At 44.3% G+C, this 18,549-nt stretch overlaps 1 protein-coding gene across 2 annotated transcripts in view; it reads right to left on the reverse strand.

The window, feature by feature from the left end:
* The window catches only part of LOC147903058 (Peptidase S41 family protein), a 102,736-nt gene that overhangs the window by 78,308 nt on the left and 5,879 nt on the right, over positions 1-18,549 (reverse strand). For both annotated transcript variants that reach the window (XM_087373243.1, XM_087373244.1), the window contains one exon: positions 1,248-1,367. In XM_087373243.1, coding sequence (XP_087229369.1) covers positions 1,248-1,367 — 120 coding nt within the window. Of the gene's footprint in view, positions 1-1,247; positions 1,368-18,549 lie in introns of those variants that run through there.

Raw genomic sequence — 18,549 nt, forward strand, 5'->3', positions numbered from 1 at the left:
AAACCAGGCAGGGGATCCAAAAGTTCATTGGCTAGGTGTGTTTTCAAGCACAAAGAGCTTCTCTCGAGAGGTTTGGTCGTGAGATCACATACCGCCGAGTGGGGGATCGTGTCATAGTAGTTGTTTATGTCTCCTCCTATCGCCCACATGCGAAATTGCCGCGAAGGAAACCCCAAGACCTATTGGAGATCATACTAAAGAGACAGATTTCCATGTTCTTCTTGCTCTTCCCACGCGGTGGAGTGTCAGTCAACATCTAGAGACAGACCTTTGGAGCAGATCCCACGGGATGCCTCACAGTCAGTTTACATCTAGAGGGCATTATACATTTATTTCGCACGATAAGGAGAGCCACTTGTTACATCAATTGGAGATTGGTGGCTTGGCTCACACAGTCAGGCCCATATAATATGAGTCATATTTTGCCCTCCTCCAAAGAAAACAAAAAGAAGAGGGATGAGGTGGAAGCCATGTATGATTTCCATGACCTTCTTCACACTTAGAAAAGAGGGAAACATAGCAAGGAGGCTCGAGACCACGCAAGGTTCGGAGGCGAATGGTGAGCTCCTAACACAAGTCCAAAAAGTGGAACAATAGTCAAGAATCTATTTTGTAGTTGCAACAAAATCCGAGGCTCCCAATCAAAGAGCCAATGCTATAAGAGTCGTATTCCAGCACTTGTCATCATCTTTATGAAGAGACGATTTCCACACCAAATTACAGCATTGAATAATCCGATAAAGTTTCAACATTGTTAGCACGGCATCACAAGGATATCTCTGTAGAAATCCTCAACCCTAGATCTCAATTCATCGATCTTACTAGAAACCCTCCTAATAAGCGAGAAGGCCCGCAAAATAGTACATGAACTCCTATATACAATGGCTTATCTCATTCAGCAAAATGAAATTAACTTCTTTTTTTTTTTGCAAAGAAAGGAACCTTCAATTAATGCTTGAAAGACTTCATACAAAACAGCAGCCCCGAAGGTGCTAAGTATGGAAAAAACTGGAAAAGGCTGAAAGAAGAAAAAACCGGAAATTACCTTATTAGAGCAGCAACGTCTCAAACCAACAGCTAAAGAGGTTTAAATCCTATTCATGAGCGTTTAGTTTGGAGAAAATATAAACAAATAAATGCTAATTCACTATTCAAAGAATATAACAACTAAGTTTGTTCTAGAGTAAGGGTGAATAGTTGTTCAAAATTATCAGTATGACAAGGATGACAGGCTTAGTAACATTAACCTCACGTGGAGTGATAAATCTGGTGTATGGATCATGCAACTCTGAAAGCATGTTTCTGATTATGCCATAAGCAGCCATCCTACTTGGAACTGGCCTCTTGAGCACTTCCTCTCGTTTTTTCTACATATTCAAGCCACAAATCAATGTGTAAAGCCACAGTTATCCAAACAAATCAATGAGGACACATTTACACAAAACACATGGATTCAAATGGAAACCAGAACAAACTCTTCCTCAATGCTGGAGTTTAAGACGCTCCATACCCATTGCATATAGTGTTTCACACCAAAAACAAACAGCCAAAGTCATTTCTTCTTTAAGATAAAGGGTGTTTCCTTGTTCTCAAGGAGCATATTCACTCTATTTCACAGAAATATTGTTAAAATAATCGAGGCCTCTAGTCATAAACTTTTCAGGTGAAACATGCATACAGAATGGTCTGACTCTACAACTAAAACCGGCCTCTAGCAAGCTAAAGGGCAGTAAACCGCAACTAGCTAGACTTCCACACTATTCACAGCCACAATGCATCATGTCCAACCACTTTCATAATTAAATATCACTGAGAAACCAACTTTAAACACGCTGAAAGGGAGGCTAGAGCGCCCCTGCTCAGAAATCAACACAAGAAACGCAGATTGGCATTTATTTAATTAATCTGGCAAGGGAAAAATGCTTTTACAACAAGGGAACTATGTGTCACTGGCAATTCCACTGTCCAAGCCAATTCCTGGCTTCAAAAGGCATCCAATCTCCAGCACACGCTAGAAACCTACTGCCAAGGAAGGCTGAGGCATTTCCCACCACTGTCTGTGTCCAACTGAAAGCTGTCAATGCATTCTACAAGGCATCCAGCTTGCTTTAGAGGGTTTGGCAGTCCCATAATCCAATGTCCAGCCTCTTAGGACGACAATACACAGATCTCAAACTGAACAAGTGGCCTCAAGGCAGGAAGAAATGCAGAACACTGTCTCTCTGGCACCAATCTAGGCACACCCTCTGTATTTGGGTGACTGTCCACATCCTGAATGGATACAAGAGAACTTCAAACAACAACAGAGTAACAACAAGCTTCAAAAATGACAAATGGAAACCAAGTGAAGCTTAGAACGACCATACCCGCTGTCCTTGGAAGAGGGGCGAGCTTTGCCCTCACACCTATCCTCTATCCAGGCCCCCAGCAGCACACAGTTGACCTCAGTCACTAACAAATGAAGGAATAGCAGTAAATGAGATCAAATCAGCTTCAGATGGCATCAATCCAGCTCCCAAGTGTCCTGTTCCAAGCTGGACACCTCCAGGAGGCAGCAAATCCACCAAGCAAGAGCTGGCAGGAGAATTTTTGCAGCTTGGAGGGAGAGAAAGATAAAATGCTCTACAATCAGAGGGAGCAAGAGAATCACGGGCTGAAGAGAGAGAATGGCAAATGATCACGGGTAGGAGAATGTGACCGTACAGTGAGCAAGTAGCATTGGGGGAGCATGCAAACGAATCATACAGCCAGCAAATTCCTCGATTGTCGTGCAAAAGTGATCCATACAACCAGCAAATCAACCTCGAGGAGCATGCAATAAGCTGTATGTTCAGCAAATCAACCTCGTGTGGCAGGCAATCAGTTGTACGTTCAGTGAATCAACCTCAGGGAGCATGCAATCAGCCATACGTTCAGCAAATGCGCATTGGGATGCGTGTAATCAGCCGTGCAGCCCGTATGGAACATAAGCGTGCCTTGATTAAAGTGCAGCCAGCCTCGATATGTATGCAATTGCTGACGCGGGGGGGGGGGGGGGGGGGGGGGGGAGAGAGAGAGAGATCCGCATGTGATCGATCATGTAACCCTTCCAAGGTGCAAGGAGAGAGAGAGAAAGTTTATTAAAGTCTTCGGAAGACCGATGGATCTGAAAATCCTGGTACAAACGAGCTGTGGTGATGGAGCTACTAAACGAGCATCCACACCAATGCAAAATGCAGAAAATGCAGAATGGTAGTACTAAGTACTAAGTACAACATAGTCATGTCGGTTCGACTGTATATCAATCTCATCATCATCATCAAGACATCAAGGTGGATGAGGGGGGGGGGGAGAGAGAGAGAGAGAGAGAGAGAGAGAGAGAGAGAGAGAGCCAAGCTAGAGAGAGAAGGTCGACACTTGCAATCACATGCACACAAGGAATTGCCACATGGCTCATTAAAGTCCCTAATCCACTTACCAATGACACACTTATGCCCTTCCTTGGGGTCAACTTTTTGACCCCTCTTTTCCTTACCTTGGCCCTAGCATGTGGGCCTAGTGGGTGCACTTAGGGATTGAACCCACTTCTAACATCAAATCCTAGGGGGTTTTTAGCATCCACGGGTTTGGTTTGCACATAGAAAACCACGTCCCTGTGACAACAACAAATTCGATCTCTCACGTCCCTAAGTGTACATATACTTGCATGGAGCTCTCCTTGTTTCCTTCAAGCATTGTGATTGGTAAGATAAAGGCTGCAAACCTTGCACACACATTAGGAGGCGATGACTCTTTTCTAACTTTCCATTGCAGACTTTGATAGCTAGCGAGACACTAGGACCCCCTTGTAAATGGTTTTTCTTCTCTAGTAAGGCCGATTCTTGGAATCATTGATCTTGGGATGCACCATCTGACTCTCGATAGAAATTGCTGGAAAAACTGAGCTTGGCAGCAAAGTTATCAAATAGACTCCTCTAGAATTGATTGGTCAACTTGCACTCTCAATAAACCTAAAAACGTTGCGTAGCAACAGGCATATGAGAAACAAATGGACATTGTCTTACGCATCAATCATCTACTTGCAAGGAAGGAGTAAGATAAGTTTGCTGAGCCGATAGGCTATGGTTAGGCACATCCTGATTCTGGAAACAATGGCTAACGGAAGGCCAGCCACGAAATCCATGCTAACTACTCAAATGGATGATCATAAATCTCAAAGGGCTGGAGCAATCCATGTAACGTCCATGAGGAACCTTGCCTTTTTACCAAACCTAATACTGCATAACATCATCATGTTGTTAGAATTATAGATATAATTCAGCAGTGACCAATGTAATTTAATAAGCTAGTTAGGGGCACTTTTCCCTCTTTAAGAGGTTTTTCCCCCTAACCGCAGTTAGTTCACTAACTATGGTTAGTGACTACTAAGGTTTTGTCACTAGGACAAAACCTTATCTCTAACTCTTTCAGTTGTACACTCATATACTCGTCTATTGCAACCAAGCTATCAAGCTTTCAGCTCTCTCTCTCTCTCTCTCTCTCTCTCTCTCTCTCTCTCTCTCTCTCTCTCTCTCTCTCTCCCCCCCCCCCCAAATACTCACATTTGGTATCAGAGCCTCATTGAGCTCTTGCCTCCAACCCACGCCCCTGCTGCTACATCCCGTCCGTACAGCTCGAAGCAATCCAAAGACTGTTTCGTACAGTCCGTACGGCTGTACGGAATCCGTACCCTGCATCATTCCGTACCTGCCCATACTCTGACGTACCAACCTTACCTGCATCAACGCCGTACAGTCTACGTTCGCCGTACATCTTCTGTACTGCACGCCGTACAGCAGTCGTTGTCCGTACTGCAACGCCATACCAGCATTGCCTGCATCAGCGTCGTACGACTGTACTTCGCCGTACTGTCTCACAGATCCGTACGTTCGTACGGCAGATCTACTCTGCTCGTCCGTACCGCACGTGTATTTCCGTACGACCGTACAGTCCACAATCGTACACTCCAGCTGCAAAAATCCGTACTTGCAGATCTGTACCTGCAGATCCGTACAGTGTTTCCTTCATCTTGTTTCCTTCATCTGCAGGTGATCTGTGGCAAGCACATTTTGCAGACAACCATTGTTTGGCTCAGTTTTTGGGAGTACATTTGGGGCATCTTGTTTGTTGCAAACATTGCAATCAATTTGCAGAATCTGCTTCAGAAATTTGGGGCTTTTTGGTTCTGCTTGCAATCTTGCAGACAAAATTTGGGACTTTGCAGATAATTTCAAGCTTGAAATTCGGGGCTTTCAATTCTGCAGTACAATTTCTTGAAGAAATTTGGAGATTTTGTAATTACACTGCAATTTCGCAGTGAAATTTGGGGCTTTTGCAGACCGAGCGCAATTCTTGCAACATTTGGGGCTTTTGTTCAATTTGCCCCTTTCCGGTTGCAATTTCGGGCCTATTTGGGGCTTTTGTGTTGGGAGAGCAATTTTGGAGATTTCAGTTCATACTGCCTTTCTTGAAGTGTTTTGCAGCACTTTTGGCAGATTCTGGAGAGTTTTTGATGCTTGGACAGATTTCTGACAGTGCAAGTGCAAAAATCTGAGTTGCATTTACAGCCAGTGCTTGGCTGTGTTTTTTGGGAGTTGTGCATTTCATTCCCAGTAAGGGAATTCAGTCTTGTATCTGCTAAAATCTCTTTCTCAAATATGGTCCAGCAAAATCAGAATGATTTCCAGTTTGGTGGTCTTTCACAGGAAGACAAGTTGGATGGTACCACCTACTCCCTCTGGAGTTTTATGGTACGCAATATTATGATTTCTCACAATTTATGGCATTATGTGAATGGGGGTGAGATCCGACCAGCACGTATGGCACCTAATACCCCTCCTCAGCAAGGAGGTGGAAGAGGTCGTGCACAGGGTGCAGCTGCAGAACAAGTTGTTGGTGCAGCTATAGCCACTACTCCAGAGCAGAAGAGATGGGATTCACGGGATGCCTTAGCTTTGTCATGCATCTCTCTTTCAGTGAAAAGATTTATCATTCCGCATATCCGGTCGTGTAAGACCTCGAAGGCAGCGTGGGATATCTTAGAAAGCATGTATGCAGCCCGGAATGATGCAAGGGTATCTTTCTTGAAAAGAGAGTTAAGTAATACACATATGGAAGAGGGTGATTCCATGTCAGTCCACCTCACAAAGCTACAGGATCTCAGAGAGCAATTATTGAACATAGATGAGATTATTCCCGATTCAGAGATGATTACTACCACTCTCAATTCTCTTCCTGAGTCTTATCTCAACTTTCATACCTCGCTGTACTTATCATTCAGGGGGGGTGCAAATCCTCTCACTTTTCATGAGTTGATAGGACTTCTGCTTCCAGAAGAGCACACCAGGAAAAACTTGGCTTCACGTGCAGGTGAACAAGCTATGCTCTCAAAGTTTAAGTCAAAAACAAAGGGACAGGCAAAGACATCAGTAAATCAGCCTTCCAGTGGGTCAGGACAGCCTTCACAAAAGGCTAAAAATGATGCAAGTAAGCCCAAGAAGAAGGGTTTTTGTCATTACTGCAAAAAGCCAAGTCATCACATTGCAGAATGCAGGAAAAGGCTTGCAAAAGAGAAGAAAAACAGCTCCGGTATGGCTGTTTCGGATTCAGCTCCTCATGCATCTGACAGTGGGGATGCTGCAGCCAACTTTGTTGGAAAGGATAATGCCTTTTTATCTTGCATTTCAGATTCTAGGCTGGCTGCTCCAGATGCTCGAGATAGTACAGCCACTTGTAATGATGATACATATGCATTTTTGACTTGCAGTTATGACTCTTCTACGGATGCATCTGCTTTCAGTGTCAATGAAACACTTGGTATTTTTGTGAGATAATGGAGAGTGAGAGAGAGCAAGAGAGTGAGAGCTGGAGAGCTGAAAGCTGAAAGCTGAGTTGCAATAGAAGAGTGTAAAAGAATACAACACAATGAGTGAGAGATAAGGTTTTGTCCTAGTGACAAAACCTTAGTAGTCACTAACCATAGTTAGTGAACTAACTGCGGTTAGGGGGAAAAACCTCTTCAAGAGGGAAAAGTGCCCCTAACTAGCTTATTAAATTACATTGATCACTGCTGAATTATATCTATAATTCTAACACCCCCCTGCAGTGCCAATGTCATGTACAAGGCTGATCAATCACCAAACGGATATAAGTTCAGGGCACTGCGAAATGCCTCAAATTTTTCACGTGGTAGTGCTTTGGTGAAAATATCTGCAACGTTGTCATGTGTGGACACAAAGATCATACTGAACTCTCCTGCATGCAACTTCTCTCTGACGTAGTGATAGTGAACCTCAATGTGCTTCGTGCGAGCATGAAACACTGGATTCTTTGCCATTGCAATGGCACTCTGACTATCAGTGAGAATTGGAGAAGGACCCTCCAAAGACAGATGAAGATCAGCAAATAGACATCGCAGCCAGACACATTCAACTGTTGCTGTGAAAGCTGCCCTGTACTCAGCTTCACATGATGAGGTAGCCATTGTAGATTGTTTCTTGCTCAGCCAGGAAATGCAAGATTTACCCAAAAAGAAACAATTGCCACTAGTGGACTGCCTAGTATCATAATCACCAGCCCAATCTGAATCACTGTAGGCATGCATCTGCAAGTCACCCCCCCTGGGAAATAGCAAGCCAAAAGACTTCGTGCCCTGCAAATAACGGAAGATGCGCTTAACTGCCTGCCAATGCATAGTTTTTGGGCTGTGCATATACCTGCTCACCTGAGATATTGCAAACTGAATATCAGGTCTAGTGTTGCAGAGATATATGAGGCATCCAACAGCCTGACTGTAAAGTGTGGCATCAACTAATTCTCCTGCATCATGCATTGTGAGTTTCAGCCCCGGCTCCATGGGAGTGGCTATGGGCTTACAATCATGCATGTTAAATCTGTCCAAGAGTTTCTGAACCTACTTGGACTAAGACATAACAGTGCCACGTCTCTCATGAGAGAATTGGATCCCCAAATAAAAGTGAAGCAGCCCCAAATCTGACATGTCAAAGTTGGTCTGCAAATCAGCTTTGAAATCTGCAATTTTGTCTTCATTGGACCCTGTGAGCAGTAAGTCAAAGAAGGATGAGTAAAATTTCCCCCCCATCCATCTTGATGTAGAGGGTGCTCTGAGTAGGACTATTGTGCAGCCCCTTGCTGGTCAAAAAGGCATGGATCTTGGCATACCATGCACGAGGGGCCTGTTTCAGCCCATATAAAGCTTTGTTGAGCTTGCATACTTGAAGTGCATTTGCTGTAATCTCAAAGCCCGGAGGTTGTTTGACATACACCTCTTCCAGCAAGTCTCCATTTAAGAAGGCTGTTTTTATGTCCAACTGATGAACATTCCACTCAAAATGTGCAGCTATTGCAATAACAGATCGGATGGTGGTCATCCGGGATGTAGGAGCGAATGTCTCCTCATAATCTATGCCCTTTTTCTGAGCATAGCCTTTAGCAACCAGCCTTGCCTTATATCTGTCAATGGAGCCATCTGACTTCCGTTTGACCTTGAAAACCCATCGTGTGCCAATGGCATCTTTACCCGGTGGCAAGTCTACAACATCCCAAGTCTGATTTTTTGCAATGGACTGCAACTCATCGTGCATGGCATTCATCCAATGCACATTGTCCTTTGCCTCTTCGAATGTGGCAGGCTCCTCCTCATCAAGAAGAGTACCTGCATATGCTGATTCCACTGAATTAGCACCTTCCATGTGCCTTGCTACAGTGCGAGTCCTGCCAAGTAACGGAGCATCAATTTTACTCTCCCTAAGAATTTGGAACAGCCAATTTGGGACTGTTTTTGCTGCATGTATGTCTGCAATTTCTTGCTGCACCACCTGTTCCACTGCCTGTGGAGGGGGCAAGACATCCTGTGGTGGAACTAAAGCATCTGGAGGTGGCTGTAAATTCTGATTTGCATCAGAAAAATCAGCAGGGGAACCCACGGCAATGGGTAGCAACCCCTCAAAGACATCCTCTGAAGAAGAAGGCATTTGAAATTCAACCTGAGTGTGAGCTGAATTTTCAGCAAATATCACATCTCTACTTACTATGATCTTGCGTGGAGCAGGATTGTAGAGACGGTACCCCTTGCTTTCTGCACTGTACCCAACAAATATGCACTTAATGGCTTTATCTGACTTCTTGTGCCTAAATTCAACTGGCACATGAGCATAACTGTGAGCTGATGCACAATACCTCTGCCTTTCAAAAAAGCATCAAATTCTATGCAATGTCTGTATTTTGAGTCCGGTTTCATTTTCAACCATGGCTGAAAAGTGTTTAAACACCGTGAACACTTCTGACTAGCGTTTCATTCCAAAAACCCAAGTGAAATTGGAGTAATCATCAATAAATGTAACGAAGTAGAGATGACCACCCAACGATGGAGTCCTCATGGGACCACAGACATCACTGTGTATAAGCTGTAATTTGCGGACAGCTTTAACTGAACCATCCTTCTTGAAGGGGAATCGATGCATCTTGCCTAAAATGCACCCTTCACAGGCATGTGAAGGAGGTATCTCAAGAGGTGGCAATGCATCAACCATGGAATACTTCTGAAGTGTCATCAAGCTGTTGTAATGCATGTGGCCATATCGGGCATGCCATAATTCTGCATTCTGCATGGTAGCTGTAGGGGTAGAAACTCCAAGAGCATGGGCTGCTCTTTTCTCAAAAAGATCAAGCTGAAAAAGCCCACCCAGCAAAGTACCAGATAACCTTAAGGCATAGTCATCTTCCCTGTCTCGGACAGCACATTTGTCATCCTCAAAGATGACCTGAAATCCAGCTCTGTTAAGAGTGGACACTGAAAGAAGATTTTTTGTTATACCAGGCACATATAAGACATCTGAAAGTCTGAAAATTAAGCCATCAATGGCAGTGAGCTCAACATCTCCTGTGCCACGTACTGAATATGATGAGTTGTTGGCACAGGTGACTTTCATACCAACGGGAGGTGGATGCAAGCAAGTAAAAAGACACTTCTTAGAAGTGATGTGCTTGGATGCACCGCTGTCAAAATACCAAGTGTTCAGTGTTTCATTTACACTGAAAGCAGACGCATCCATAGAAGAGTCATAACTGCAAGTCAAAAATGCATATGTATCATCACTGCAAGTGGCTGTACTATCCCGAGCATCTGGAACAGCCAGCCTAGAATTTGAAATGCAAGATAAAAAGGCATAATCCTGTCCAACAAAGTTGGCTACAGCATCCCCACTGTCAGATGTATGAGGAGCTGAATCCGAAACAGCCATACCGGAGCTGTTTTTCTTCTCTTTTGCAAGCCTTTTCCTGTATTCTGCAATGTGATGACCTGGCTTTTTGCAGTAGTGACAAAAACCCTTCTTCTTGGGCTTACTTGCATCATTTTTAGCCTTTTGTAGAGGCTGTCCTGACCCACTGGAAGGCTGATTTACTGATGTCTTTGCCTGTCCCTTTGTTTTTTATTTAAACTTTGAGAGCATGGCTTGTTCACCTGCACGTGGAGCAAGGTTTTTCCTGGTCTGCTCTTCCTGAAGCAAAAGTCCTATCAACTCATGAAAAGTGAGAGGATTTGCACCCCCCCTCAATGATAAGTTTAGCGAGGTATGAAAGCTGAGATAAGACTCAGGAAGAGAATTCAGAGTGGTTGTAATCATCTCTGAATCAGGAATAATTTCATCTATGTTTAACAATTGCTCTCTGAGATCCTGTAGCTTTGTGAGGTGGACTGACATGGAGCCACCCTCTTCCATATGTGTATTACTTAACTCTCTTTTCAAGAAGGATACCCTTGCATCATTCCGGGCTGCATACATGCTTTCTAAAATATCCCACGCTGCCTTGGAGGTCTTACACAACCGGATATGCGGAATGATAAATCTTTTCACTGAAAGAGAGATACATGACAAAGCTAAGGCATCTCGTGAATCCCATCTCTTCTGATCTCGAGTAGTGGCTATAGCTGCACCAACGACTTGTTCTGCAGCTGCCCCTTGTGCACGACCTCTTCCACCTCCTTTCTGAGGAGGGGTATTAGGTGCCATACCTGCTAGTCGGATCTCACCCCCATTCACATAATCCCATAAATTGCGAGAAATCAGAATATTGCGTACCATAAAACTCCAGAGGGAGTAGTTGGTACCATCCAACTTGTCTTCCTGTGAAAGACCACCCAACTGGAAGTCATTCTGATTTTGCTGGGCCATATCTAAGAAAGAGATTTAAGCATATACAAAACTGAATTCCCTTACTGGGAATGAAATGCACAACTCCCAAAAAACACAGCCAAGCACTGGCTGTAAATGCAACTCAGATTTCTATACTTGCACTGTCAGAAATCTGTCCAAGCATCAAAAATTCTCCAGACTCTGCCAAAAGTGCTGCAAAACACTCCAAGAAAGGCAGTATGAACTGAAAACTCCATAAATTGCTCTCCCAACACAAAAGCCCCAAAATAGGCCTGAAATTGCAACCGGAAAGGGGCAAATAGATCAAAAGCCCCAAATGTTGCAAGAATTGCGCTCTGTCTGCAAAAGCCCCAAATTTCACTGCGAGATTGCAGTGTAATTACAAAATCCCCAAATTTCTTCAAGAAATTGTACTGCAGAACTGAAAGCCCCAAATTTCGAGCTTGAAATTGCAACCAGAAAGGGGCAGAAGTACAGAAATCCCCAAATTTGGCAATTTCAACAGAAAGCCCCAAATTTCAGACCAAATCTGCGATGTTTGCTCCAAGTGTAGCTCCGAAACTACAAAATGAGTGCAATGTCTGCAACAAACAAAATGCCCCAAATGTACTCCCAAAAAACTGAGCCAAACAATGGCTGTCTGCAAAATGTGCCTACCAAAGATCACCTGCGAGTTTCTCCTGTACGAAATCAACGGACTACCTGCTGTACGGAAGCAGGACCAGTACGGAAGTACTGTACGGAGGTACGGATGACAGTACAGATCACGTACGTGCTGGTACATACGATGATAGCGAGATGTACGGCTAGTGGCGACGAGCTGTACGGCTGGTACGGAACTATACGACAAACCGTACAGTCTGACGGCGAGCTGTACGGACGACCACGACGAGCTGTACGGACGCGACATACGATGCAGATCTGCAACGCAAGCACGGTACGGTACGGTAAGTAAGGTACGATAGATACGGTACGAATTCCGTACAGTCGTATGAACTGTACGGACGAGGTGCAGCAGCGAAGCGTGGGTTGTAGTTGGAGCTCAACGGGAAAGAAGTAGGGAGCTGGATCAAATGCTCTGATACCAAATGTGAGATAATGGAGAGTGAGAGAGACCAAGAGAGTGAGAGCTGGAGAGCTGAAAGCTGAAAGCTGAGTTGCAATAGAAGAGTGTAAAAGAGTACGACACAATGAGTGAGAGATAAGGTTTTGTCCTAGTGACAAAACCTTAGTAGTCACTAACCATAGTTAGTGCGGTTAGGGGGAAAAACCTCTTAAAGAGGGAAAAGTGCCCCTAACTAGCTTATTAAATTACATTGGTCACTGCTGAATTATATCTATAATTCTAACAATTTCGACTGCGGTGCATCCAAGCATATCACTTCTAGGAAGTGTCTTTTTACTTCCTTGCATCCACATCCCGTTGGTAAGAAAGTCACTTGTGCCAATAACTCGTCATATTCAGTACGTGGCACAGGAGAAGTTGAGCTTACTGCCATTGATGGCTCAGTTTTCAGACTTTCAGATGTCTTATATGTGCCTGGTATCACCAAGAATCTTCTTTCAGTGTCCACTCTTAACAGAGCTGGATTTCAGGTCATCTTTGAGAATGACAAATGTGCTGTCCGAGACAGGGAAAATGATCATGCCTTAAGATTATCTGGTACTCTGCTGCGTGGGCTTTTTCAGCTTGATTTTTTTGAGAAAAGAGCAGCCCATGCTCTTGCAGTTTGTACCCCTACTGCTGCCATGCAGAATGCAGAATTATGGCATGCCCGATATGGCCACATGCATTATAACAGCTTGATGACACTTCAGAAGCACTCTATGGTTGATGCATTGCCACCTCTTGAGATACCTCCTCCACATGCCTGTGAAGGGTACATTTTAGGCAAGATGCTTAGATTCCCCTTCAAAAAGGATGGTTCAGTTAAAGCTGTACACAAATTACAGCTTATACACAGTGATGTCTGTGGTCCCATGAGGACTCCATCATTGGGTGGTCATCTCTACTTTGTTACCTTTATTGATGATTACTCCAATTTCACTTGGGTCTTTGGGCTGAAGCGCAAATCAGAAGTGTTCATGGTGTTTAAACACTTTTCAGCCATGGTTGAAAATGAAACCGGACTCGAGATACAGACATTGCGCACAGATAGAGGTGGGGAATACTTGTCTGCAAATTTTGATGCTTTTCTGAAAGGCAAGGGTATTGTGCATCAGCTCACAGTGAGGCTGACCCCTCAGCAAAATGGCAAAGCTGAGAGGAAAAATAGAACTCTTATGGAGATGGACAGATGTATGCTGAAAAGTAAACACATGCCTCACAAATTCTAGCTTGAAGGTCTGATGTGTGCCAACTACATTTTAAATCGGGCTCCCACTAAGGCTTTGAAAACAAAAACTCCCTATGAGGTCTGGAATGGGAGAAAGCCTTCAGTGGATCATTTCCGAGTCTTTGGATGCCTTGCATATGCTCATGTGCCAGTTGAATTTAGGCACAAGTTGTCAGATAAGGCAATTAAGTGCATATTTATTGGGTACAGTGCAGAAAGCAAGGGGTACCGTCTCTACAATCCTGCTACACGCAAAATCATTGTCAATAGAGATGTGATATTTGCAAAAAATTCAGCTCACACTCAGGCTGAATTCCATATGCCTTCTTCTTCAGAGGATGTTTTTGAGGGGTTGCTACCCATTGCCTTGGGTTCCCCTACTGATATTTCTGATGCAAATTAGAATTTACAGCCACCTCCCGATGCTTCAGTTCAACCACACGATGTCTTGCCACCTCCACAGGCAGTGGAACAGGTGGTGCAGCAAGAAATTGCAGACATACATGCAGCAAAAACAGTCCCAAACTAGCTGTTATAGACTCTCAGGGAGAGTAAGATTGATGCTCCATTACCTGGCAGGACTCGCAGTGCAGCAAGGCACATGGAAGGTGCTAATTCAGTGGAATCAGCATATGCAGGTACTCTTCTTGATGAAGAGGAGCCTACAACAATCGAAGAAGCAAAGGACAATGTGCATTGGATGAATGCCATGCACGATGAGTTGCAGTCCATTAAAAAAAATCAGACTTGGGATGTTGTAGACTTGCCACCAAGTAAACATGCCATTGGCACACCATGGGTTTTCAAGGTGAAACGGAAGCCAAATGGCTCCATTGACAGATACAAGGCAAGGCTGGTTGCTAAAGGCTATGCTCAGAAAAAGGACATTGATTATGAGGAGACTTTTGCTCCTACATCCCGGATGACCACCATCCGATCTGTTATTGCAATGGCTGCACATTTTGAGTGGAATGTTCATCAGTTGGACGTAAAAACAGCCTTCTTAAATGGAGACTTGCTGGAAGAGGTGTATGTCAAACAACCTCTAGGCTTTGAGATTACAGCAAATGCACTTCAGGTATGCAAGCTAAACAAAGCTTTGTATGGGCTGAAACAGGCTCCTCGTGCATGGTATGCCAAGATTCATGCCTTTTTGACCATCAAGGGGCTACACAATAGTCCTACTGAGAGCACCCTCTACATCAAGATGGATGGGGGGGAAATTTTAGTCATCCTTCTTTATGTCGATGACTTACTGCTCACAGGGTCCAATGAAGATAAAATTGCAGATTTCAAAGCTGATTTGCAGACCACCTTTGACATGTCAGATTTGGGGCTGCTTCACTTTATTTGGGGATCCACTTCTCTCAAGAGAGACATGGCACTATTATATCTCAGTCCAAGTATGTGCAGAAACTCTTGGACAGATTTAACATGCATGATTGTAAGCCCATAGCCACTCCCATGGAGCCGGGGCTGAAACTCACAATGCATGATGCAGGAGAATCAGTTGATGCCACATCTTACAGTCAGGCTGTTGGATGCCTCATATATCTCTGCAACACTAGACCTGATATTCAGTTTGCAATATCTTAGGTGAGCAGGTACATGCATAGCCCAAAAACTATGCATTGGCAGGCAGTTAAGCGCATCTGCCGTTATTTGCAGGGCACGAAGTCTTTTGGCTTGTTATTTCCCAGGGGGGGTGACTTGCAGATGCATGCCTACAGTGATTCAGATTGGGCTGGTGATTATGACACTAAGCAGTCCACTAGTGGCAATTGTTTCTTTTTGGGTAAATCTTGCATTACCTGGCTGAGCAAGAAACAATCTACAGTGGCTACCTCATCATGTGAAGCTGAGTACAGGGCAGCTTTCACAGCAACAATTGAATGTGTCTGGCTGCGATGTCTATTTGCTGATCTTCATCTGTCTTTGGAGGGTCCTTCTCCAATTCTCACTGATAGTCAGAGTGCCATTGCAATGGCAAAGAATCCAGTGTTTCATGCTCGCACGAAGCACATTGAGGTTCACTATCACTACGTCAGGGAGAAGTTGCATGCAGGAGAGATCAGTATGATCTTTGTGTCCACACATGACAACGTTGCAGATATTTTCACCAAAGCACTACCACGTGAAAAGTTTGAGGCATTTCACAGTGCCCTGAACTTATATCCATTTGGTGATTGATCAGCCTTGTACATGACATTGGCACTGCAGGGGGGTGTTAGAATTATAGATATAATTCAGCAGTGACCAATGTAATTTAATAAGCCAGTTAGGGGCACTTTTCCCTCTTTAAGAGGTTTTTCCCCCTAACCGAAGTTAGTTCACTAACTATGGTTAGTGACTACTAAGGTTTTGTCACTAGGACAAAACCTTATCTCTAACTCTTTCAGTTGTACACTCATATACTCTTCTATTGCAACCAAGCTATCAAGCTTTCAGCTCTCAAGCTCACTCTCTCTTGCTCTCTCTCTCTCTCTCTCTCTCTCTCTCTCTCTCCCCCCAAATACTCACACATGTATGTCAATGCGAAGATGCGGACAGAGGAATCTTCTTTCTAACTTTTCAAGGATGTTGTGCACACCTTTATGTCCGCCCACGCTTGAATCATGAGCGACATGCACCAATGTAGGTCGCTAAGGGTAAAAGCCATGTCACCCTCTTGGAATCTGGAAAAATGGATGTAAATGCCTCCCGAAGAACTTGAGTGATGCCAGGAGATGTGTCCCAATGGGACTAAGATATGGCAAGGTCCAATAAGCATCTAGATCTAATGAATGGACTGAAGACGATGCTGCCCGAAGGAATTGAGGAGTTGTTGAGCACCCCTCCACTCAATCTATTGATTGGGATGCTGCCTGAAAGGAATGTGAGATGTCCAAAACTGCTGAGAACACCTCAAATAAAATAGCTGCATCTCGAAAGAACTGGAGAGATGGAAGCAATAGATGCTTCTCGGAAGGATGAAGAACTATCTAAAGCTGAGGATGCCTCTTAGAGGACCGGAGAGAGGAACCTGACTAATGAGCACACCTTCAATCAATCGACCAAGCTAGGGGAGCTAACAGTAAGGACACTGGTCAATACTACTGCTGGTGGCTCAGGATCTTAGAGGACCGGAGAGAGGAACCTGACTAATGAGCACACCTTCGATCAATTGACCAAGCTATTGTCCACACCAAGGGAGCTAACAGTAAGGACACTGGTCAATACTACTGCTGGTGGCTCAGGATCTAATGCAGAGGAACTGTATGACTATCCCCTCGGAATGAAGGACACATTATTATAAGGCGTCGTCAACCTCAATACAAATCAATACTACAACTGCTGCCTCTCTAAAGCACTAAGGAGGGGGAACTCTAGAGGAAACTGCATGACTATCCTCACTGACTGCCAAGGAATCGTCAACCTCTGTGCTGCTAATAGCTACACCTACTACTCCAGCTATGAGGGTACTCCCTCCTACTAGGCCTAAAACCGGTCTAGCAGGCCCCTGAGACGCCTCCTCTTACTGAGCTTCAAGGCCAGTGGGACTGGAAACTGAGCCCACTAGTCTTGAAAACTCCTGATGAGAAGGTGAACTGAGCGTCAAGCCGACCAAAGCTAATGTGGCCAACTGAGCTCTACGAGTGGAAGACCCATTGTAACTGGCTGTAGATGACAAAAAGGTTTGATGGATGAAAGACCCATTACTCTTGGCAGCTACATATGGGGTGTCCCCTTGGGTGGGAGCCCGAAGCAACCAACTGTGGGAACTAGATAAGTGGACCGAAAGGCTCATCTACTACAACTACTAATTGGTTTGAGATGTCTCCAAGGATCGAAGACTCATCACACATATCTGTGAAAACTATCTACTCCTTTGATAAAGCTGATCCATCTGACTAAGCTCCCTAGGGGAAAGACCTAGAGAAACTAACGGGATATGATGAAGCTGCGATGAGTGAAAGACCCATCTGACTTAACTGCACTGACTAAATGATCCCCTCAGATGGAAACCCCAAGAGAATAAGGTCTTCTGACTGGATGATCACCATGGGTGGTAAACCCAAGAAACTCATCATCTAGGCGTGCTGAGGCGTGCTAGGGATGGGAGCTGGCTATGGAAATGGGTGCAATAACCCCATGGGTGGAAGACTCTCAGGAACTTCATGTAGCTACTCAATGGCCCCTTGGATTAGTAGACCCAGGAGAAGCCAACTGTTGTAGGATAGTCCACTGAACAATGCTCTGAGATGAAAGACTCTTGAGCAGATAAAGGATTGCCTGCGGATGAAGAACTATCTGTGGGTACTGCAGGAGGATAGTCCAATACACTATGCTTAGAGTGAAAGACCCCTGAGCGGATGATGGACTGAAAGCCGTTAGAAACTGCAAATGCTATAAAAGCATCTGCTCTCGGTCTTGCTTGCACTGGACCTCCAATGCTACCAAGTTGGCATGACGTCTAAGTAGAAGCTAGAAACAGTCCAACGTTGTTGCATCCTCCTTTGTCTTCTTTTCCTGATCGCACAAGAGCTGGAGTTGCTAAAAAAGGAGCTTATTCTGCTCAAGGAGACGATCTACATCTATAAAACGCCTAACTTGGCTAAGCTTATGTAAACTGCTGATGACAAAGATAAACAAGATGAGAAAGCCGAACTTGGAATACATTGTGTGGACATTTCAATATTAAGAACTTGTCACTCGTCTTCAACCCATATCCACTTGCTTGGTAATTTTTCATTTAAATTTCTATTTGTTTTAAAATATTTAAGGTAGTATGTTTTGCAAAAGAATGAAAATGTTTTCATACTATTCAGTTAGGTCATAGGAGCTAGGTCTAGCATTTGACGATGGACCCCCTTGCTAGGGGTTATGGGCAATTGTGACCCGCAAGACTGATGCCCTCTCTCAAGAGGGACATCAGAAATCACACCCCACCTTAGTATCCATTTCTGGGACCAATCAAATTCACAAATTGCAAACCGGGCTAGCAACCATCCAAGAGAATGTTCTTAGGGCCTTGGGTG

Source organism: Dipteris shenzhenensis, chromosome 4 (genome assembly GCF_047967505.1).
Source record: "Dipteris shenzhenensis isolate YYH24624 ecotype China chromosome 4, Dip_SZ_1.0, whole genome shotgun sequence".
In the NCBI taxonomy this organism is placed as follows: domain Eukaryota; kingdom Viridiplantae; phylum Streptophyta; class Polypodiopsida; order Gleicheniales; family Dipteridaceae; genus Dipteris; species Dipteris shenzhenensis.